Source organism: Equus przewalskii, chromosome 7, assembly GCF_037783145.1.
Source record: "Equus przewalskii isolate Varuska chromosome 7, EquPr2, whole genome shotgun sequence".
Lineage (NCBI taxonomy): Eukaryota > Metazoa > Chordata > Mammalia > Perissodactyla > Equidae > Equus > Equus przewalskii.
The window spans coordinates 13,014,058-13,036,962 of record NC_091837.1 but is presented as its reverse complement, the minus strand read 5'-3'; the positions used below and the strand labels follow the sequence as shown (position 1 = coordinate 13,036,962).

Here is a 22,905-nt window from a genome sequence, read left to right as displayed (position 1 = left end):
TGTGGAACTGGAAACAAGCCAGTGTTCCTAAAAAGAGTTGTGAACACGTAAACTGTGATAGATTCACACCGTGGAAACGGAATAGCAGAGAAAATGAATAAACCAGAGCTAAATTTATCAATATGGATAAGTCTCTCTGACAAATAGGAGAGGTGAAAAAGCAAGTTGCAGACGGATGTGTCCAGTGCAATACCATTTATTTAAAGTTTGTCACGCAGAATAATACTATATGTTTTAAGTGTGTGCATACATGATGAAATAAAAATTGGCAAATACACGGCGGGCTGGGACACAAATTCAGGATAATGGTTACCTGCAGGTAGGAGGACAGTGGGGGAGGAGACACCACGGCTTCAACCACATTTTTCTTATTTCTTTAAAAAAAATCTTAAGCAACTATGGAAAAATTATGATTTGACAAAACCACAAGATGGGTGCTTGGGTATTTATTATTCTGCATGTTTTTCTGCGTGCTTTAAATGGTTCATGATTTCAAAAGAGCTAGAAAATGTCACTCTCTACTGATGACTCCAGGCATTGCTTTCCTCCCCTCTCCCCAGGCTCTCTTTAAGCTGTGGGGCTCCCCAGACAAGTATCCCAAAGACATCCTGACATACACCGAACTAGTGCTGGACCCTCAGGGCCAGCTGGTGGAGATGAACCGACTTCCTGGAGGAAACGAGGTAAGGACTCCACGGAGCCCAATCCCTGTCTGGAATCACCCTTTCAAAAAATTTCCTTCTGCCGAAGCAAACCTGTCTTCCTTGTGCGTTCATCCACTCGCCAGGTGGGCATGGTGGCCTTCAAAATGAGGTTTAAGACGCGAGAGTATCCAGAAGGGCGGGACGTGATTGTCATCAGCAACGACATTACCTTCCGCATCGGCTCCTTTGGGCTGGGAGAAGACCTTCTGTACCTGCGGGCGTCCGAGATGGCCCGGGCAGAGGGCATCCCCAAGATCTACCTGGCAGCCAACAGCGGGGCCCGGATCGGCCTTGCAGAGGAGATCAAACACATGTTCCAGGTGGCGTGGGTGGACCCAGAAGACCCCCACAAAGTACGTCACGAAGCAGGTGTGACGGTGTGATTCCACTCACCTGGCATTGTATTTTCAGTGGGGGTCATAGCACCCACAAGAGGGTAAAGATAATCTTACTACATGCTCTTTATATATAACATAGTATATCCATGCGGAATATAAACAGGCATACAAACAGTATGTTGGCATTAAAATTTCATGGGAGGGGATGCAGTTAGGAAAAAGGTCTCCTTAGGGGGACAGTAATGAGAAAAGTGTATAAACACTGAGCGAATATGTACTGAGCATCTCCTGAATGCAGCGTAGACGGAGGATGCAAAGGTGAGTAATACATGGGCCTTGTCCTCAGAGAGTTCTTAAAAGGCATCCAGAGACATATAGATGCCAGCTACAGTGAAAGGCAAAACGAGTGAGAGAACAGCGCACATTTTGTGACGTGAAAATGCAGGGGACAGAATCATTCTTTGCAACTAGAACGTGCAATCTCAAGGGGGTGATATTTCCCCCGAAAGGGGGCAGAGATTATTTTTCTCATGTAAAAAGCATATGCACACATATGTAGACCTATACACTCACACACATATATATACATATTATGTAAACAATATACCTATAATAAAATTTTATGAGAGGAGGCTGGCAATAAAGAAAAAAAACGTTTGAAGGGCTCCTTAGTTCCGTAGGGATCCATAATGAAAAGATGATTGAGAAACACTGAATGAGGGAGACCAGGAATAACATGAGGTTGTGTCGTAAGGATGAGTGGAAAGCCCTTAGCACGGAGCAGGCCTTCCGTTTATACCTGTTATTAACGTGTCGGGTGCAGGGACCTGGGTTCGTACCTCACTGGAGTATATTTTTTTAAGGGATTCAAATACCTGTACCTGACCCCCCAAGACTACACCCGAATCAGCTCCCTGAACTCCGTCCATTGTAAACACATCGAGGAAGAAGGAGAATCCAGGTAAATAACCTGTCAGGCAGCTCCCTCGTTTGGCCCGTGGTTAATTGCAGCTTCTAATGGGGCCATCATCTCTCTGCCTCTGGGCTCGTGGTGGTATTTTCCGTGGGGAGGTGGTGTTTGTATAGTGGGACCCCTGAGCTTCTGGGCACTGATGAGTTAAATACCTGCGGCCTTTTCCAGGGTGAATCCATCCTTGTCATTCCAAAACCAGTCATGACTTTCACAAAAACAGCACATTGCGCAGGGAGAATTAGGTTGGGCTCCCATGATGTCCCCAGAGCTGCAGGCTCACGATTTGTGACCAGATCGGCCGGCCTGATGCAGTGGTGATTTGGCGAACTGGGCAGGCATCTGCTCAGTGAGAATGTCGAAGGCTACCAGCTGTCTTTTCCAGGAAAAGTTGTGGGTTTTTTAGTGAGGTAGATTAAATTAGAATTTCCCAGATTGAGATTTCTGGACTGTTAGTTGGTAATATTTGGGAAGCAGGAAAGTTCCCATCGCCAAGTAAGTTCGAGAAACCCGGGTTACATGAGATCTAACAAGCGTCTTTCCTACAGACCTTCTCAGAACATTTAACATGCTGAAGTGCCTGGTGAACCTCCAGCAGGTGTTAGGCTGTAGTCTCTCACACTTATGTGGCCTTGGAGTCTTGGTTGATGGGTTGAGAACTAGTGGCTTACCGTGTATACCCCGTCTCTCTGCAGACCAAATGCTATTCTAGATTGCTCTTGGAGAAATGCACAGTGGGGATGACGTCTCATTAAGACAGCCTCCGAACAGGCGGATGTCTTTGATTGGAGGGGTGGTAATTATTGATGCTGACCGAGCCCTTCTAGAAACTTTAGGGCCAATGCTGAGGGTTCGTTTCACCTCTGGCTGCGTTTTCACCTTCCAGTTCCTCACCTTGCTTGTCCCTCCTGCCCCGGGTCCTTGCTAGATGCATCAGCCTTGGACTTTTCTGGACTAGATCTCGGTGTTTAATGCGTGTTTGGCTTTGAAGGTACGTCATCACGGATATCATTGGGAAGGACGACGGCCTGGGCGTGGAGAACCTGAGGGGCTCGGGCATGATTGCCGGGGAGTCCTCCCTGGCTTACGAAGAGATCGTCACCATCAGCTTGGTGAGTCTCCTCCTGTTTGATTTTCTCTTATGTCTCAACTTTTTATTAGAGAAACTTTAAAGTGATCACCAAACTTTAAACTGCTCATCACGCAGTTCAGACTGTTTATCAGCATGTGGCCGTTCCTGCGTTCTCAATCCGTCTGTCCCACTTGTGGAATATCTTAAAGCAAACCCACTGTTGTATCTTTTCATCTGTAAATATCAGTGTGGATCTTTAACAGCTAAAGACTCCCCCGCACTTTTTACGTAACCTCAATTGCTGTTGTAACCTCAATTGCTGTTATTACCACTAGAATATCAACGACAGTTCTTTATAATAGAGTCAGAACCCAGTTCGGGTTCAGTTTTAATGGTCATCTCAAAAAGAATCTTTCTGTAGTCGGTTTATTTGAATCACAGTCCAGGCTCCTCTTATTTAAAAAGTATTGGCTATTTAGAAGGACTTTGGTTTAATTTTAGCTGGTATTGAATCAGTCTCTCGCCCTTACCACTTGGCCTTTCCAAAAACAGTTTCCGTTTCTAATAGGAGGAGGAGGGGAGCGTAGTCCTCTTTCATGTAAACTGTCAGTCAAGACCTTATTTTTACGGTCAGTGTTGGATCTTTAGTTTCCAAGGTGGGACATGCTGGCCATGAGTGTCTTCCTTAGACTTATTTTCTAGATATCATTTATATATATTTCCAAATAAAAAGATATATATGTATTTTGGAATATATAAAATATAAATGTATGTCTTTCATATAGATCTGTCTTTTTATTTTGAAATAGTTTAGGACTCACCAGAAGTTACAAGATGGTACAGAGAGGTCCCACATGCCCTTCACCCAGCTTCCCCCGTGACTGTCTTATGTGACCACCATACATTATCCAAACCAGGACAGTGACGTTGGCACAATACCCTTAACCTGGTACACCAGTTTCACATGCACTCCCAGACATCCTCTTGGTTGTATAGAGGCTGCGATGGCTCGTGAATGACGAAGCTCAGAAGAGCTACTCTTGAGGCAAGAACCAGAACATTCCGTGTCTGCTCTCTGTCTTTACAACACTCTTCTTCATTAACTGCATTCTTTCTGGATAGGAAACCAAGGTCACACGAGCGTGAAGAGCAGTCTTTGCCTCTGCTGTTTGGCCCCAAATCAGGTTGCCAGTGGCTAAGCTGTAGCTTCCATTTGTGCCCAGCGGCTGCCTGGGCTGTCCCTCCCGTAGGGGGTGGGCCTGCCACCTCGGGAAGCCAGCAGGGATCCTGTCTCCGCAGGTGACCTGCCGAGCCCTTGGGATCGGGGCCTACTTGGTGAGGCTGGGCCAGCGAGTGATCCAGGTGGAGAACTCCCACATCATCCTGACGGGAGCAAGCGCTCTCAACAAGGTGACCGCAAAGGGGCCTGTGTGGGCACAGGGCGTCATTTTAACCTTCCCCTTGTCTCCAGATGGGGGATTTTTCTCAACATGAAACCAGTTTTGTTCCTACTGATGTAAGAGCTATTTTTTCCAGTTTGCAGTTATCTGGGCCTCTTATGAGCCAAAAAAAAGGGAAGAAAAGTATTAGGCTCTTCTGGTGGAACTAACTCGCTGTATTACCGACATTAAGTTTTAAAAAAATTACTAAATTTTTAAAAATTATTAAAATGGCATTACACGTTGCAGGAAATTGGAAAATGACAAAAAAGTTAATTTTGCTCTTACTGTAGTTTTGGTGTGTTTCACTCTCATCTTATGTCTTTACATCGTTAGACTCCTAGTGAGTGTGCAGTTTGGCATTCTCCTTTTTCCACTGTATTGAAACATTTTCCACGTTGCTATAAAGCCTCCACAAAATAGTGTCTGCTAAAACCCCACTGAGGGTCTCAGAGTCGGGCCAGAGGACCAGCGGCGTCAGCATTTCCTGGGGACTTGTTAGAAATGCAAATTCTCAGGCCCCACCACAGACCTGCTGAATCAGAGACACCAGGAAGGGTTTTGCTTTTGAGATAACCAGGTAATCAGCTGGATCATGGCTTCTCAAATTGGGCTGCGTAGTGAAATTATCTGGAAGCTTAAAAACAAAATACTGATGCCTGAGTCCCAGCCCCAAAGATTCTAATGTGATTGGTCTGGATGCAGCCTGGGCATCAGGATCTTTGAAAGCTCCCAGGTGATTCTCCTGTGCAGTCGGAGTTGAGGACCACCGAGGGAGATGATTTCCAAGCAAGTGGAAGGGACCCTGGCTGGGCAGGACCTTGCTAACCGTGCCGTGTCAAAGCAGGTCCTGGGCAGAGAGGTTTACACGTCCAACAACCAGCTGGGTGGCGTGCAGATCATGCATTACAATGGCGTCTCCCACAGCACCGTGCCAGATGACTTCGAGGGCATTTATACGATCCTGGAGTGGCTGTCCTATATGCCAAAGGTGCAGTATCCCCCACCCCCCCCACGGCTTAGGGCCTGGAAGACTCTGTATCAGGTTCATTTGCTGGGTGCTACAGGGGCATGGGGGGGGGCGGGCGGGCAGCACTGCACATGTGGCTGGGGTAGTTTTTCCTTACTCCTGTCTCCTTCCCTCTCTGACACCCAGCCCTCTACTAGCTATTTTCGAGGTGTTTTTTTTAATGCCATTGTAAGGATGTTGATCCTTTAGAAACGGTGGCATTGCCTCTCATCAAAAGAGGTAACTTTGGACAGTAGAGAATTCCCAAGTTTTGCAGTCAGGCTGCATTCAATTCCTTCCTCCCTGGTAGCAATGAGATGTTGGGACAGTCTCTGAATCTTCCTGAGCCTCAGTGTCTTCATCTGCGAAATGGGAGTAAGATTAGCGCCTACCCCAGGGTGTTATCACGATGGTTACATGAAATAGTGTTGAGAGCCCAGCACATAGTAGGCCCTCACCACCTGCTACCCATAATTGTGCTGATGAGCTAGATTGGGAGGGGCCACTGCTGCATAACCAGGCATCATCGTAGTCAGATGAGGGAAGCGCGAAGAGAAGACCACAGGCATACTGACAAGCATGGGAAACTGGAGTCGCAGACCTGGCTTTCTCTTCCAGGATAACCGCAGCCCTGTCCCTATCATTCTGCCCACTGACCCCATTGACAGAGAGATCGAATTCCTCCCGTCCAGAGCTCCCTACAACCCCCGGTGGATGCTTGCGGGAAGGCCTCACCCAAGTAAGTCCTACGGTGCTTTGCCAGAGACCTGGGTGCTGGGTGTCTTTCTGGGCCTGGGATCCAGGAGCCTGTGGGTAGAAGCGTGATGTTTGGTCAGATATCCCCGAGGGTTGCCCCCGAGATCAGAGGCAGGGGATGCAGGAACTGATTCTACTCTATGAATTTCCTGAGCTCTTGACCAAGAAGGGGTGGAAACAGCCTCCGGTTTCTGGAGCTGATAGAGGGAGGTGAAGGGCAACAGAGGTCATGGCCCTCTCCCCACACTGCCCCCTGCTTACACAGGTGGAAAATCCAAGGCTGAAATGTGAGAGTTTCAAAGAGAACACTGCCTCTCTCTCTCCCTCCCTCTGTCTCTTTATCTATTTGGCTTGACCTTAATAAAGTGATTCTCCATGGGTTTATCCAGGACAGGCAACATAGCCTCTTCTACACACACACATGTGTGTGTGCAAACATGCACACGCATGCTGGCACACATTCATTCTCTCCCTCTGAAAGGGGCAGGCTGTCTCCTGGAGGTGTATGATTACATTCCGAGCAACCAGGACAGAGCAGGAAAGCTGAGCTCCCTGTCACAGTAATCCCGAGGCTAGGATTTCACGTGCCGCCGCCCTTAGAAATCGGCCTGCTCATGCCACTGCGTGGTGCTGGAGAGGCGGCCATCAGGAGCCTGCCCGGCTCTGCCTGCAGACGAGGCCCGCCTGCTTGCTTCTGCCTTTTCTATTTCTCTCGGCTTTCTCGCCCGTGAGCGCTGAGGGGGCTGGCTTTATCCTGGTTAAAAGAGGGCCAACTGGTTCCTGATGGTTTGCTCAGCTAGTCAGGCTGGCCCTCAGGCAGACGTGGAAGCTGGGTGGCTGTGTTCCCAGGAGCCCAGCCTCCCCCACCTGCAACTTGAGACCCTCGTGCTGCCTGGCTCCTCTGGTCCATGCTAGTCCTTTACCCCACGGGGTGACTCAAGTACCATCACCCCTCCAGGGACAGGGGCAGCTGACATCATCGTATTCTCTCTCTCTCTGGGAAATTAAAGACTTTCTTCCAGCTAAATGGTGATTAAGCGGCAGCCAGCAGGTTGGCGATGTGTTTTCCGGGGCAGGTGGTACCTTCCTGAAATCCCACCTTCCGAAGCTGTCCATCCGCTCTCTTTGCCTGGTGGGAAGAAAAGGCAGAGACTGTGACTAGGATCTCTGCGTGACATCGGGAGTGGATGTAGTTGGGTGTTCCGTATGGACTGAAGTCCTGAGTTGGTGTGTTTTCTGCACTCCCGCTTTCTCGTTCTGTTTTTTTGGGAGATGGTTGGGATCTGTGTGGTTTTTCCAGGGAAAAAGGTGTTTGGGCCGTCAAGATCGGGCTGTCCTTAGAGAGCATGCAGGGCAGTCTGCCCCACCAGGTGGACCCTGGGGACCCTCATCAACCCAGCCCCTCAGCCTGGGCTTCTGTCCTTCTGCCCACAGCTCTGAAGGGATCCTGGCAGAGTGGATTCTTCGACCAGGGCAGTTTCAGGGAAATCATGGCGCCCTGGGCCCAGACTGTGGTGACGGGACGAGCAAGGTAACCCTGAGGATGGGGCAGTCTGCACACACCTGGCCTCACCAGGCACTGGGACTCCCAGGTGCAGGCCAGGTGGTTCTTTCCTCCCAGGTGGCCCCCAGGGACACTTTCTTCTTGGCCCCAGGATTTTATGAAAGAAAAACCGATTTAGAGGATGGTTTTCTATATGATACAGTTCTTTATAAAGTCCAGCTTTGTCTGTGGCCTTAGAAGGCATCTCAGTCAACTTCTTGCTGGGGGCGAGGACCCTTGCCCCTAGTGTCTGCCCCTAGGTCAGGGCTCTCTAGCCACGGGGACCGCAGACCCCTTTGGGAAGCAGAAGGTGGCCCTGGGTGCTCTCCCCAGAAAACTGGACGCTCCAAACTGTGAATCCCATTTCAGGAGGGCCGCCCCAGGGAGCCCTGGTGTACCCCACAGCTGCTGGAGGCCGAGCTGCCCGAGTGCTTTCCGCCGAGCCGCTCACTCCTCAGCTGTGTGGCCCTCATCTTTCTAGACAGCCCCCGCTTCCCGAAAGTTCCTCCCTCTGTGGAACCCAAAGCAGCGGCCTCGTAATTCGCCATGCAGATTCCTGGCCTGATGTCATTGCTCCCGGTCCAGGCCCTGGAGTCAGACCTGAGACCAAGGCTGTCACCCTCTCTGGGCCTTCACATCCTCACCTGTAAAACGGGGATGATGAGTCCACCCCCGGAGGATTGTTGTGCTGATTGCATATGTTGAGCACTTAAAATATCATAAATCCCGCGCAAGTGGTGGCGCCTGCTATTACTGTCGTCATTATTTACCTCCTGGTCAGTAACTAAGTATTAAAATACTAAATGCTAAGCCTAGTATTGGCACTTAGTCACTTGTCCGTAAGTGTTTGATTTTAAAAACTCCTTTTTAAACCAGAGGTGAAATCTACTCCTCTTTCCGCTCGGAAGCCCTTCCCTTGTTCGAAGAGCGCTGTGCCCCCACCTGCCTCGTGGGGCTGTTGGGAGAGCAAATGAGAGCGATCCAGTAATGCACCCAGCACAGGGCGGCCGGGAGCAAGCCGCAGCGGTTACTGGTGTCACGGCGTCCCCTGAGCTGATGCCTCTTCAGGCTCGGCATCCTTTAATCCTTGGCAAATGCGACTTGGTCCTAGACCTGCGCTGTCCAGTGTGGTAGCTGCTGGCCACATAGGACAATTCAAACTGAAATGAGTCCAAAGGAAAGAGGATGACATGCTCAGTTCCTCCGTTGCCCTTACCACATTTCAAGTGCTCAGTAGCCACATGCCATTCGCAGCTGCTCAGACGGAGAACATGGCCAGCATCCCAGAAAGTTCTAGTGGACAGCACTGCTTCTGTTCTGCAGGGGCCTGACCCTGCCCCGCCCCGACAGCCGTTGCCCCCAGAAGGTGTCTGACGGGCCCTTTCCGGCTGCCGGCTTGTCCAGAGGCTCGTACTGCTTTCGAGCTACTTCCGTGCCTCCCAGTGAAATAAGCTGTCAGAGTAAAACCAGCGTTCTCCTCTGCACACCCTCATCCTGGCCATGGCGCCCACTCCCAGAATGCCCGTGGAATGTCAGCCAGGGCCGGTGGACCCTGTGCCTGGACCCTGCAGGGGTGCCACTCAGCGCCTGGCTCACCTCTACTCCGCCTTGCAGGCTGGGGGGCATTCCCGTCGGAGTGATCGCTGTGGAGACGCGGATGGTGGAGGTGGTGGTGCCTGCAGACCCTGCCAACCTGGATTCCGAGGCCAAGGTGAGGGGGCCGGGGTCTGGGGCTGTGGTTCCACCAGCTCGGCCGACGAGAGTGGGTCCTGGGTGGTCGCACGCCTGCCTTTCCAGCTCAGAGGCTTGGAGGAGTCCTTGGCCCTGGGGGCCTTGTAGCCATTTCTCTGGTGGCGCTCTCTCCGTGGGGTACGTGATGTTCCACACTGTCTTCCTTCCTCCTCAGAGGCTGACAGGTGTCTGGGAACCCCTCCTGCCTTTCGCCCCTGCCCCGTTGCTGTTTCTAGTGTGGGCCACAGCACACACTGGGAGGAGCTCAGAAGTCAGAGGGTGGGTCCTGGGACTGGCTATGCCGCTGACGCAGTGTGGCCTCCACTAGCTTGGGGCACCTCTGAGCCTGTGAATAGGGCAACAAGAACCTCCCTGGGCTGCAGCGTGAGGGTCAAGCGGGGCCCTTAGCCCAGCTTTGGGCCCTCCTGAGCCCTGGCTCTGGTGTTGGTGGCAACACGGGTCAGATTGCCCACCAGTCGCCGTGTCCTGGGGCCGCTCTTGCACACATGGTTCTGATCCAGGCTCCTCTGTGTTCCAGATAATCCAGCAGGCGGGCCAGGTGTGGTTCCCAGACTCGGCCTACAAGACCGCCCAGGCCATCAAGGATTTCAACCAGGAGAAGTTGCCCCTGATGATCTTTGCCAACTGGAGGGGCTTCTCCGGTGGCATGAAAGGTAAAGCCACCTTTCCCGTGGGTGCCCTGAAGCTGTGGGGTCAGTGCCCAGGACAGGCAGCCCCCTCGGGTGGCGATGCCATTTTTCTATGTATGGTCTCCTCGTCCTCTTAGCCAAGCTCCCCCACAGCCCTGAGGACGGGAGCAGTTCAGGTAACGTCGGCCCATTTTGCAGATGAGGAACTGAGGGTTCCCGGTGTGGCTGCCGGAGGTCACGCTGTGAGTGGCAGGACAGCGGGGGCAGCCCGGCAGTCACCTCCCAGCTTGGTAAGATGAGGAGAAGGTGCTTCTGACCCCACAGTGGTGCGAGTGCTTTTTAAGCCACCGAGCACACTGCGGGATACAGGGGCGCTCAGTGGGATGTTGAGCAAAGAGCCAGACTGGAAGGCGGGCAGGCCTGTGGTGAATCCTGGCTAACTGGGTGACCTCTCTGAGCCTCAGTTTCCCCCTTCTGTGAAGGGGGTAAGAATAGGACCAACCTCAGAGGGTTGAGGTGAGGATTAGATGAGCTGATTGCTGGCCCCTGGCGTTCCCTCTCAGTGTGGTTATGGGGATTTTATTACTGCATTATTGTTAGCACGGAGCGTGCCTGGTGCTTGGAGGGGTGCATCTTGGTGATGAGTGAGGGCCGTGCTGCCTGCTGGCAGGAGCGAAGGGCCTGGGTTATTGTTGGGGCGGGCTCCGTGTGTAGAGATGGCGGGACAGGCAGGGCCACTCAGGGCGTCCCAGAGTCAGGGCCGAGGGAATCGTAGAGATCATTTCTTTCTGTGCCTCTTTTTCCTGATGGGGACACTGAGGCCCAGGCAGGGAGAGTGACTTGTCCTAGGTCGCACGGACACTTAGCACGCCATCTGTGCATGGGCCGGCTCCTGCCTCCCGGCCCAGTGCTCTTTCTATGGCTCTGTGAGGCCTCCCAGCCGAACACACTCTCCCAGGACCCCCAGGACGACGAAGGCTGTAGCTTTGCATGTGGACGCGTCCTGGGTCCTGAAGACACCTCGCTGGGTGGCTGCTTGGTTTTTCAGACATGTACGACCAGGTGGTGAAGTTTGGCGCCTACATCGTGGACGGCCTCAGGCAGTACAGACAGCCCATCCTCATCTATATCCCGCCCTACGCGGAGCTCCGGGGAGGCTCCTGGGTGGTCCTGGACTCCACCATCAACCCCCTGTGCATAGAGATGTACGCGGACAAAGAGAGCAGGTGGGTATGTCGGGCTCATCCTGGCTTAGCTTTTTCTTGTTCTCACTCCCAGTCCTGAGCACATTCTCCCTCTGAGCCACTGGCCGGGGAGAATAGGGGTGTCCTGAGTTTCTGAAAGATGGGGACTCTCCAGTTCTACCGATCTGAAGCTAGTATCCCGTGTGTGATTGAATTTTCTCAGTAGAGTTCCTGGCTGGAGCCCAGAAGTGGCGGAGGAGTTGTCTGTTTTTTCATAATTTATACTCACCTGTTTCCCAAGGAAGTTTTCAATCAAAAAATAAGGAAGACCACAGCACCTGAGCTTCCTGGCAGCAAGGATGAAAACAGAAATATGAGCAGACAGCTAGTTCTCACTAGACTCTGAGTCTACCCCAAAGCTATGAGTTCCCGTAGGGGCTGTGTTTCGTTCATTTTTATAACCCAGGGCCTGACTCCTAGTGGGTGGTTGGGAAACGCTGGCCGACGGATGACTGAATGAATACTTGCATGAGAGGATACCAGTTCTTCAGGGGAGAGAAACCTTCTTGACATTTTTTTAGGAGGAATTTATCTCAGGAGCTCCTACAGAAAGGATGATGACAATAATACTTGCAACACAGTGTTTGAATGCCTTCAAAGTGAAGACCAGGCTCCAGGCTGTGCAGGCTGAAAAGCCTTCAAGAGTAGTTCTGCCCCAGATGTAGGCACCCTTTCTGTGTCCACTCCCTTATTCATTCATTCATTCAATGAATATTTATTGAGTACCTTCCGTGTACCAGGCATTATGCCAGGCATTGTGATATTATGCAAATGAACCAAACCTGTCTAAGTGCCTTCTTTTGCACCTAGACCCTTATGGGAGGCTGTGAGGTCAGTCCAGGAAGACTCAGGATGGGACCTCGAATGGGGTCATCATTAACTTTTCACTCTGGCCACCGGGAAGCTCAGAGCCACAGATAGTATTCCTCAGGGCTTCCAAGCTGTGGAAAGAAAAGGAGTAGGGAGAGACTGAGGGGTGAGAGAGAGGGTTGGAAATGGGAGGGCAGCTCACATGGGACCATGTTGGGCTCCTCACTGAGCCTTTGTGAGCTTTAAGGAAATCAGAAGTAGTACCCTGGCTCTAGGAGAGCAGAAGTTAGGAGTCAGAAAGGACTGTGGCTGAAGAGAGGATGGTTATGCTGCGCCAGAGAAAGTCATAGTCTCTTGTGGCTGAAAGGGCTCTCCAGAGCTGAGAACACTGTACTTTAAAAAGTTGGCTCAGTCCCTCATTTTCTGGATGTAGGAACAGATGATCAGAGAGAGGGTGTGACTTGCCCAAGGTCACACAGTGAGTCAACGAAAGAGCTGAGAACGGACCCCCAGATTTCCTGACTCTCTTGCCCCCACCCCGTGTCTCCTGGCTGTTGCTCACTAGAGGACACCACACACCTACCCCCTGCCACTTCTATTTTCAGGGGGGGTGTTCTGGAGCCGGAGGGAACAGTGGAGATTAAGTTCCGAAAGAAAGATCTGATAAAGGCCATGAGAAGGATCGACCCAGCTTACAAGAAGCTCACGGAACAGCTAGGTGAGAGGGTCTGCAGTGCGTCACCTCCCAGAGGTCAAAGGAGCCCAGCCCGCTCCATTGTTGGAGGTTTCTAGCAGGTCCAACGTCAAATGAAGACGGGGCTGGCCCCGTGGTGTAGTGGTTAGGTTCACACGCTCCACTTCAGTACCCTGGGGTCTGCAGGGTTCAGATCCCAGATGCAGACCTATGCACTGCTCATCAAGCCGTGCTGTGGCAGTGGCCCATATACAAAAGTAGAGGAAGATTGGCGCAGATGTCAGTTCAGTGACAATCTTCCTCAAGCAAAAAGAGGAAGATTGGTACAGCTGTTAGCTCAGGGCCAACCTTCCTCACCAAAAAAAAAAATAAAGTGAAGACATACCAAAACACAGCTACAAAAATTGCGAGATATTTTAAATGTTCACATACAGCAAATAAACCTGTTTAACATTAAAAAATGTATACGATACCTTAATGAATTTATTTCTCAGCACACACAGAATATACAATTGAAGCATTTGGGGCCAACAGGGAACATCAGAATTTTCATAACAAAATGTCCTTTTAAAACTTCCAATTAGACATAAAAGTCTTTTACTCGTTTTGTTGGCGTGAGAGCTTTGTTTCTTGTAACCTTAGATGGAATTCTCTTTAAAAGTCCACACTAGGTGGCAATGTCTCTACAACTGTGCTACTCACAAGATTTAAGGTGACGATGATGAAGATGATGACGTGTGTGTGATTTCCTTGGTTTGGTCTCAGGGTAATGCAGGTTTCACAGAATGGGTTGGAAAGTGTTCCCTCTTTCTATTTTCTGTTTTGCTGTATTGGCGTGATTTCTTTAAATCTTTGATAGGCGGTTTCTAACTACAAATTCAACTCCTTTATTGCACATAGGACTGTTCAGGTTCTGTTTCCTCTCGCGCAGCTTTGGTAGTTTGTATATTTCAAGGAATTTGTGTATTTCGTTAAGTTGTAGAATTGGCTTAGAGTTGTTTATAATGTTCCCTTATTGCTTGTTACAATATTTGTGAAAAGCAGTAACCGGCGGTATCCTACACGCGCAGTGGGTCTGATAACGTGGCGCAAGTTGAACGTTGCATGTTGAATGCTGGCGAGTGCGTGCCTGAGGCCACAGGAGCAGTGTGCTTTAGGGGCTGTTGGAGGGCCGCTCAGGCCCGTCCTGCAGACCCTGGTTGGTGCCCTTGCCCGCAGCAATGTCCGAGCTCTCCGACAAGGACCGCAAAGACCTGGAGGGGCAGCTGAAGGCCCGGGAGGACCTGCTGCTGCCCATCTACCACCAGGTGGCAGTGCAGTTTGCCGACCTCCACGACACGCCGGGTAGGATGCTGGAGAAGGGCGTCATCTCGGTAAGAGAGTGTGCATGACCCTCCTAAGGTCACCTGGTTTCCAACACGGGGGTCGAATGCTGCATGTTTGAATCTCCTGGGCAGCTTTAGAAGATCCCAGGGCCCAGGCGGTCTCCAGAGCAATTCACTCAGAGTATCTGGGGGTGGGAGCCAGGCGTTGGTATTTTTTTTTAAACCCCCGAGAGGTTCCAACAGGCAGCAAGGTTTGGGAACCACTCTATAACCTCTGTGTGTGTTTGTAACCGCTGGGCCAGATTTGAGAACCATTGTTCCTGCCCTGCATTCACCTGCCACTGACCATCACAACCCCACCCTATCACCCCATCCCCAAGAGGACATCCCCCAAGCCCCCGCCACACCTGTGTCCAGTGCTCCTTGCCAGTTGGCCTAAACCCTGCATGCCTCTGGTGAGCCAGTCTGGAGTCCTGGTGAAGTCCCGGCTCTGCCAACAGCCTGGCAGGTGCCTTCACCGCCCTGAGCCTCAGCTTCCGCTTGTGGAATGATCGGAGCCTGTGCCCAGGGCAGGGCCCGCCCCAGGAAGCATATTCCCTCTCGTCCCTCACTTTCCGGGGACTCAGGCCTGGGGCTTGTCTGCAGGACATCCTGGAGTGGAAGACCTCACGCACCTTCCTGTACTGGCGTCTGCGCCGCCTCCTGCTGGAGGACCAGGTCAGGCAGGAGATCCTGCGGGCCAGCAGTGAGCTGAGCCACGTGCACATCCAGTCCATGTTGCGCCGCTGGTTCGTGGAGACGGAGGGGGCAGTCAAGGTGGGCCTGGGGCCGAGAGGGGGCAGGTGGGCGGGCGGGGGCTGTGGGGGGCCAAGGGCTGGCACACCCAGCAGCGGGGTCCCTCTCTGAGGCAGCCCCGCGCCCTCCCCAGGCCTACCTGTGGGACAACAACCAGATGGTGGTACAGTGGCTGGAGCAGCACTGGCAGGTGGGCGACGGCCTGCGTTCCACCATCCGCGAGAACATCAAGTACCTGAAGCGAGACTTTGTCCTCAAGACCATCCGAGGGTGAGTGGACACCCCGCCCACCTGGACTTAGTGGCCTCCAGCCGCCTGACCCCAGAGTGGCCCCTCCATTCCGCCATGATGCCCGGTCCCCGGCTTGGACTCAGCCCCTTGTGCTGAGGTCCCCAGCCCTGCCCCAGCAAGAAGCCCACGACTCCCCGATCTCCCAGGGATGCTATGAGGGTGTGCGATCATTTCAACTCATGATCCTTTGGAATGTATTGGGCAACTCGTCCAAGGTCACAGCTGAGCATGTTTGGCTAGAGAACCACATTCCAAACTACTCGGCCTCAGCTGCTGGCTCCCCTTCAGCATCAGCCTTTCCAGACGGTCTGCTCCGCCTTCCCACGGGGTCTCCTGTGAGGGAGATAGTGAGCACGTGGGACCCCACCTGGGGGATGGGGCTGAGGTTCAGGGGAGGTGCCGTGTCTCAGGTCACACCGCTGGTAACCAGTAGGGTCCGCTGTCGTTCCTCGAGGTGTTCTGGTCCCCAGGCTCTGTTCCCTCCTGCTCCCCACACCATCACCCGAGTGGTGACCACAGCAGGAAGGGATTTGGGAGCTCTGGGTCGTTGCCTGCCCAGGAACGTGACGCGGCCCAGCACAGGCATTTTTGGGGGTCAGAGGGATGACCCCACCCCACCTTTCCCCTCCCCTGCAGCCTCGTTCAGGAAAACCCCGAGGTGGCTGTGGACTGCGTGGTGTACATGAGCCAGCACATCAGCCCGGCTGAGCGGGCCCAGATCGTTCACCTCCTGTCCACCATGGACAGCCCAGCCTCCACCTGACCCCGGCCCCCCTGGCCACTCGCAGGACCACGGGCAAGAGGCTGACTGCAGGCCCCCACCAGGACCTCAGGGGTTTGCTTTTTAAAAAAATTCCTGGGCATTTCTGCAGGGCTGTTGGCCGCCAGCTCACTCCTGTCTTAATAAAAGGCTTAGGAGTGCCCCTCCAGCAGAAGTCGCCTCTCTCCATCGCTGGGAAGTTTGTTGTGTTCTGTCTCTTCGGACAACGTCTGCGCTGCATCGCTGAATCCATTTAACCCCAACATCCCAGTCTCCTCTTGCTTTCCTGGGCCCGGCCTGTGGGATCCAGGTGTTCTCTTAGGCTCGTTTTATATCAGGTCACAGAATCTTTTATTTTCTCACTCTGAGGCCAGGTCTTGATGTAAGCATCTTATATACTTCAGCAGAAGAAACAGGCCAAGGAAAGAAATATAGGGATGAGACGAGGAGAAAACCCTATTCTTCTGATAATGCTTACTCAGATGCTGCGCGTCACCCAGGGAAGAGGGTATGATAGATTTTTTATTAAGGGAATAAAATGACATTTTGTTCCCCAAGTGAATCCCTAGGGCATCACTGGGAGTGTCCCGTTGGCAGAGATTCTCTTTGGGAATGGGAAAGCAGAAGGAGCAGAGTTGCCCAGCCCTAAGTGCCGGGGCGTTGGGACACTGCTGCGTGGCTCACAGCCCTCTGCCCGTCTCTTCCTCTGAGAACAAGGGCCAGCCCCCTCCCCCAGCGTCACTCTCCCGCTGGGGCTGGGAGTCAGAGTTCAAACTCACGGCCCAGCTCGCTCACGAGTGTCACCACTGTGATTGCCACCACCCTCCTTGGAGGGCTCCTTCGAGTCACCTCACCTCTTGCCTTGATGACTGTGGCGGGATCCCACCCAGAGGAGCTGAGCTGTTGGTTCCCAAGGACTGGACCCCGAGGACCACATCGATTTGCTCAGGGAGGCCCACCAGCTCCCAGCTCTGAAGGTGGCACAAGTCAGGGCCTGGGATTCTCCTGGCCCCATCCATCTGTCCCTGGGTGCCACTGGGGGGGGTGGGGCGGGGGGGAGGGTGGCGGGCAGGTTGGCCACCCCTGGTGCTGTGATGGGCAGTTTGTCTGAGACACCAAACGTTACACCTGGCCAACTTGGAGACCAACGAGGTCACCCAGGGAGGCCCCCAGAAGCCGGAATGCTTGAGGATGTCTGAGTTAAAAAAAAAAAAAAAAGAAAGAAAGAAAATCTGGGGGCTGGCCCCGTGGCCGAGTGGTTAAGTTCTCGCGCTCCGCTGCAGGCGGCCCAGTGTTTTGTTGGTTCGAATCCTGGGCAAGGACATGGCACTGCTCATCAAACCACGCTGAGGCAGCGTCCCACATGCCACAACTAGAAGGACCCACAACGAAGAATATACAACTGTGTACCGGGGGTCTTTGGGGAGAAAAAGGAAAAAAAAAAAATCTGGCCCTCAGCCAATGACAGCCCTGGCAAATGAAGGTGGCGTGGGGGCAGTGAGGGATGGGAGAAAGACACATTAGCCCTTGTCCCATCCCAGGGCCACTCGGGGGGAATCCATGCTGCTCTGGGAACCAAATGTTTTCCGTGTGTCGGAGGCCCTTTTGGGTTTGGAGGGAAAGACGAGTCAAAGAGGAGCCACTGTCGGGGAACGATGGGCGGAGGAACCTGCTGGGAGATGTGTGGAATAAATTATTTTTTAAAGGAAGCACATTGGCTTTGACTTATTATCTGGACCAGGAAAGGGAGGCCGCCTCTCTGGGGGAGACCCTGGAGCTCGCCATCCTCCTGCAACAGCTGAGGCCTTGAGCAAGCCCCATCCCAGGAGGTCGCAGCTCTGGTTGGAGTTCGCATCCCCACGGCCACGGGTGGGCTCCCTAGTCCTTTCAGCTGGATTTCAAACATGGACACGAGCTGCCGTCTGCCGGCTGGTGACACTGAGGTCTGCCTGTGGCGGCCCCCTGGAAGTACCTTCCCCGACGGGCCCACTTTCCTGCCCTGGGGGACTTAGTGCAGTGGCCTGCAGGGAAGGGAGAAAGGATCAGAGGCCGTGATGGGCAGCTGGGGTCCAAGCTGGACCACTGGCCTCCCCCCAGTGCAGCCCTCATGAGTCACTTCCTGAGTTTTCTGCAGCCAAGCGTGCATGCAGAACAACAGAGCTGTGCTGAGGTGAAGTGGCCAGCCGTGTGGCCAGTGAGAGAAGCTCCAGCCTTGCAGTGCACGTGGCCCCAGCCAAGTACTTTGATCAACTGCTTATTGAGCAGGTAGTATGTGCCAAGCACCGTGTGAGGACAGTGTGCTGGGGACATCCAGGGTCCCCAACAGGTAGAAACTGCAAGGTTAACCATAGCGGGAGCTCAGGGGTCATGACTAGTCAAAACTGCCTGTTCAATCGCAGATGCACAGGGTCTCTTGTACTGTAACGTCCTGTGTCTTTCAGAGACAAGTCTACTGGTCAGGGTCCCTGTGATAGGAACTCGGTAGAGGAGGGAACTAGGATCACCTACAGAGACCACAGAAAGGCTCCCCAGATGACCCCTGTGCACAGAAAAGGCTCCTCTGCACCCAACTAGTGTGGACAGAGCCCCCCCCACCACCTTCTGGGCATTGCCCAGGCAGCTGATCCCTGAGCCACACCGAGGCTCTGCCAGTTGTCTGCCCTCCATGACGCATCCTCTGCTCAGCAGCCAGAGGATCTTCCCAAGTGCCCCTTTGCTGCTCCAAGTGCCCCCAGGACAAAACTCTCACTTGATCCCGTAAGGCCTGGCGTGACCCACTCCCGGATCCCACGTCCCTCCCACCAAGTCTGTCATCACTCGTTAACCAGACCAATCTGGTCCGGGTGAGCCATGACCGTTTCTCCTGCCAAAAACACTCTTCCCCCTTGTTCTTTGCCTGGCTGACTCCTACTCATCCCTCAAAACCCAACTCAAACGGTGCTTCCTCTGGGCAGGCTTCCCAGACCACCTCTCCAGTGAGTTGGGAGCCTCTCCTCTGTGGTCCCACAGCCCCCGTGCTCCCCCTTTTGTGTGATGTATATGAAACATGAATTTTTAAGTGAAATGTGTACTAGGGGTCCCTAGACCCTTCTGACCGCTGAGTTAAGGATGGATTTTGGAGAGCAATCTACTGACAGAGAGGTGGACCCCTTCTGGAAGGTGAGATGAGAGGCCATGTCTGGTGATGGTCTGTATCTTGTGATACCCTGAGCCGTGCAGCATATCTCCAGGTGGTGGCGTGGGCAGGAAGCACAGGCCAAGAGCCTAGAAGTAAGTTTTAAATTTTTTATTGTAAAATACGCGTAACATAAAACCTACCATTTTAACCGTTTTTAAGTGTATGATTCAGTGGCATTAAGTATATTCACATTGTTGTGCCATCATCATCACCATCCGTCTCCCGAACTGTTCTGTCACCTCAAACTGAAACTCTGTCCCCATTAAACACTAACTCTCCACTCCCCCTTGCCTCCAGCCCCTGGCGGCCATTTACTTTCTGTCTCTATGAATTTGACTGTTCCAGGGGCCTCATAGAAATGGTGGAATCGTGCAGTATTTGTCTTTTTGTGACTGGCTTGTTGCACTTAGCGTAATGTCCTCAAAGTTCATCCGTGTTGTAGCAGGTGTCAGAATTTCCTTCCTTTCTGAGGCTGAATGACATTCTGTTGAATGTTCTTAGTCTACTGTCTTAGTCTGTTCCGGCTGCTATAACAAAATGTCACAGGCTGGGTGGCTCGTAAACAGCAGACATTCGTTGCTCACGGTTCTGGAGGCCGGAAGTCCGAGCGCGGGCTGCTGACGTGGGTGAGGGCCCTCTGCCGGGTCGCAGACTTCTCGCTGTGTCCTCACGTGGCTGACGGGGTGAGGGAGGTCAATGGACCATCTTTTGTAACAGCTCTAATCCCATCATGAGGGCTCCCGCATCAGGTAGTCACCTCTCAAAGGCTCCCAGATGCTGTCACCTCTGCATTTCAACACGTGAATTTTGGAGGGACGCAAACATTCAGACCACAGCACCCACCTTTGTTCACCCGCTCTTCCATCGGTGGACTCTTAGGTTGCTTCCACCTTTTGGCTATTGTGAATAATGCAGCTACGAACACGGATGTGCAAATATCTCTTCGAGTCCTTGCTTTCACTTCCTTTGGGTCTATACCCACACGTTTAATTGCTGGATCCTATGGCAATTCTATGGCTAATTTTTTGAGGACCCGCCGTACTGTTTTGCGTAGGGGCCACCCCATTTTACATTCCCGCAACAGTGCGGCTCACATCCTCGCCAACACTTAACTGTTTCTTGGTTTGTTTTTATAATAGCCAAATGAATGAGTGGAGCCTAGAAGTAATTTTGACTCAAAAGTCTTTGACCCTTTTTGCTTTCATCTCCCAAACATCGTGGGCGGGATATGCAGACCCCATGGGCGAGCCTTTCCGTCTGTCCGCCTCCCGCTCCCCTCACCCACTCAGCTGTCCTGGCTCCCACACCTCCCTCCCTCCTGCCCCTGAAGTTGCCCACGTTTCAGCTGCCAGTTTGGTCTTTGTCCTGCGACCCCTGGACTCGGGGCTGTGACGCCAGAGACGGAAGGTCCGGCATCCACACCCACAAGAAGGATGGTGTCGGTGCAACCAGCATCGTCCAGCGGAGGCCATGCCTGGCTCCACGGCATCCCCGACTCCCGACCATACCTTTTATCCCCTTCCCTAAACCTGCACCCACTGCCCTTCAGGAGAGAACGCCACGCCAGGCAGTGTGGGGCCGTAGGAGGGGCACCTGCAGACCTGGGGTTCAGTCCCAGCTGCCTGGCCTCGGAGATGGGTGCTCCTCTTTAAACCAGCAAGGGGACATGCCAGCTGAGCCCTCTGTGAGTGAAGAGACCGCGGAGAAGCAGGGCATCGTCGGAATCCCATCTCTACCCCTTACCAGTCACGGGTAAGCTATTCAGCCTCAGTTTCCTATTCTGTAAAATGGGGATGTGTCTGTTTTCTATGGCCGCTGTAACAATTAGCACCAACTTAGTGGCTTCAAAGCAACACAGATTTGTTACCTCACTGTTCTGGAGGTCAGAAGTCCAGAATGGGTCTCACGGGGCTAAAATCAGGGTGCTGGCAGGGCTGTGGTCCTTCTGCAGGCTCTGGGGGGAAATCCCTTTGCTTGCCTTCTCCAGCTTCTAGAGTTGCGGCTCCATCTTCAAAGCTGACCCTCCCGCCTCCCACTGTGCTCAGGAGGATCCTGTGATCATGTGGGGCCCACCTGGAGAATCCAGGGGCCCTGCCTAGCTTAAGGGCAGTTGGTTAGCAACCTTCATTCCATCCTCTATGTTAATTCCTCCTCGTATAACTTAGTCACAGGCTCTGGGACGTGGCCACCATTGGGGGCCATTATTCTGCCTTCCAAGGGGGACCGTGACAGCTTTACCACGGAGAGAGGACGAGTAAATGGGATAAGCCATGTCACGGTGCACATAGCGCGGAGGAAGCCCGTTTCACGCATTAGCGAGGGTCACTGTGATCTTTGTTGGTAGAAAGTGGATGATTTCCCACGGAGGGGAAGAAGAGCTGCACGACCAGCATCTCTGGGCCTCTGCTATCTCGTCTGGGAGACGGGACCATCACTGACTGTGCGGTGGTGGTTCTGTTTCAGGGAGATGTTCCTGACGAGCGTCTAACCCGGTGCGGCACGTGGCGGGTGCTCAGGGGGCACGGGTTGTATTTGTCCCCCGTTAGTTACCCAGCTTCAGGGAGAAGCTCCGTGAAGCCTCATTCCTCTGGTCTCTCCTTCCTGCCGCGTCTGGCATCGGCGTGGCCCCTGTGCGGGGGGCGCTGGTGTGACCAGAACTCTCGCCTACAGCTGTGCCTCTGTGACCTTGGCGTTTTTGCCTTGACTCTCTGCATACCTGGCCCCACCTGCCTGTGTAAGGCATGGCTGTCAGACCCAAGGAAGGGCTCCCCAGTCCACCACCACGTGGTGACTCGCCTGCTCAGGCTTCCTCCTCCCAGCCCTTCGCCCCTGTCCCGTAGCTTTTATAAGGTCCTCGGGGTGACGTTCATTGGCTGTGACCAACACAGCCTGCCTCGCTCGCCCCCCCCAACCCCAACTCATCACTGGGGGTGGCCGGGGGCTGTGATGCTCTCTTTAGCCCGGCCTGGGACACAGGGCCACCCTGGAGCCAAGTCGAGGAGGGGTGCTGGGGAGAGAAAGGCAGCCCTGGCTGGCTGCAGGCACCCTCCCCTGCCGGCTGCCTGGTCTCCACTGAGGGGGAGCCCTTTCAGCCCTGCCCGATGCCCCCCACAGCCCCGTCACCCCCCACGCTCCCTTCCTCGCTAATCGTGGCGTGTGCGTGAATCGGATTTCCCATGTGAGGCTGCAAGCCACCTCCTGGGTGGGCTTCAGAGTTAGTTTCTACTTAATACAATCTTTTGCTGTTATCTTGGGTGGCAAGTCACCTGCTTTATTCCTCTGAGCCTCAGTGGCTTCATCTGACAAATGGGTTTAATAACTAATAAGACACGCCTGTTTGGGTTGTAATGAGGGTGGAACAAGCTGATTTCCAGCACTGACCCGCCCAAGGCCTGGGGCTGAACAGGTGTGTCTCCTGCCTGCAGGCGTGCACCCGAGGCAGCTGCCAGCAGCCCCACTGGGCCCCGCTCCGCTGTCTGGAACACCAGACTCAACCCTGCCTCTTCAGGTGACCCCACCTCTCTGAGCCTCCACTTTCTGAGGGTAAACGGGGTTCACATTGCTGTCTGAGAGAACGCCTGCCAAGAGCCTCGAAC

The 22,905-nt window shown here is 53.2% G+C and overlaps 1 protein-coding gene across 5 annotated transcripts in view; it reads left to right on the top strand.

Annotated features, from left to right (window-relative positions):
- Positions 1–17,840, top strand: part of ACACB (acetyl-CoA carboxylase beta) — a 101,167-nt gene extending 83,327 nt beyond the window's left edge. For all 5 annotated transcript variants that reach the window (XM_070627026.1, XM_070627025.1, XM_070627027.1 and 2 more), the window contains 16 exons: positions 561–683; positions 788–1,057; positions 1,906–2,003; positions 3,004–3,124; positions 4,384–4,494; positions 5,371–5,514; positions 6,151–6,271; positions 7,723–7,819; positions 9,446–9,542; positions 10,101–10,236; positions 11,261–11,438; positions 12,872–12,984; positions 14,179–14,333; positions 14,931–15,101; positions 15,214–15,350; positions 16,008–17,840. In XM_070627026.1, coding sequence (XP_070483127.1) covers positions 561–683; positions 788–1,057; positions 1,906–2,003; positions 3,004–3,124; positions 4,384–4,494; positions 5,371–5,514; positions 6,151–6,271; positions 7,723–7,819; positions 9,446–9,542; positions 10,101–10,236; positions 11,261–11,438; positions 12,872–12,984; positions 14,179–14,333; positions 14,931–15,101; positions 15,214–15,350; positions 16,008–16,134 — 2,199 coding nt within the window. In that variant the 3' untranslated portion in view covers positions 16,135–17,840. The remainder of the gene's footprint in view (positions 1–560; positions 684–787; positions 1,058–1,905; positions 2,004–3,003; positions 3,125–4,383; positions 4,495–5,370; positions 5,515–6,150; positions 6,272–7,722; positions 7,820–9,445; positions 9,543–10,100; positions 10,237–11,260; positions 11,439–12,871; positions 12,985–14,178; positions 14,334–14,930; positions 15,102–15,213; positions 15,351–16,007) is intronic.
- The last annotated feature ends 5,065 nt before the right edge of the window (positions 17,841–22,905 follow it).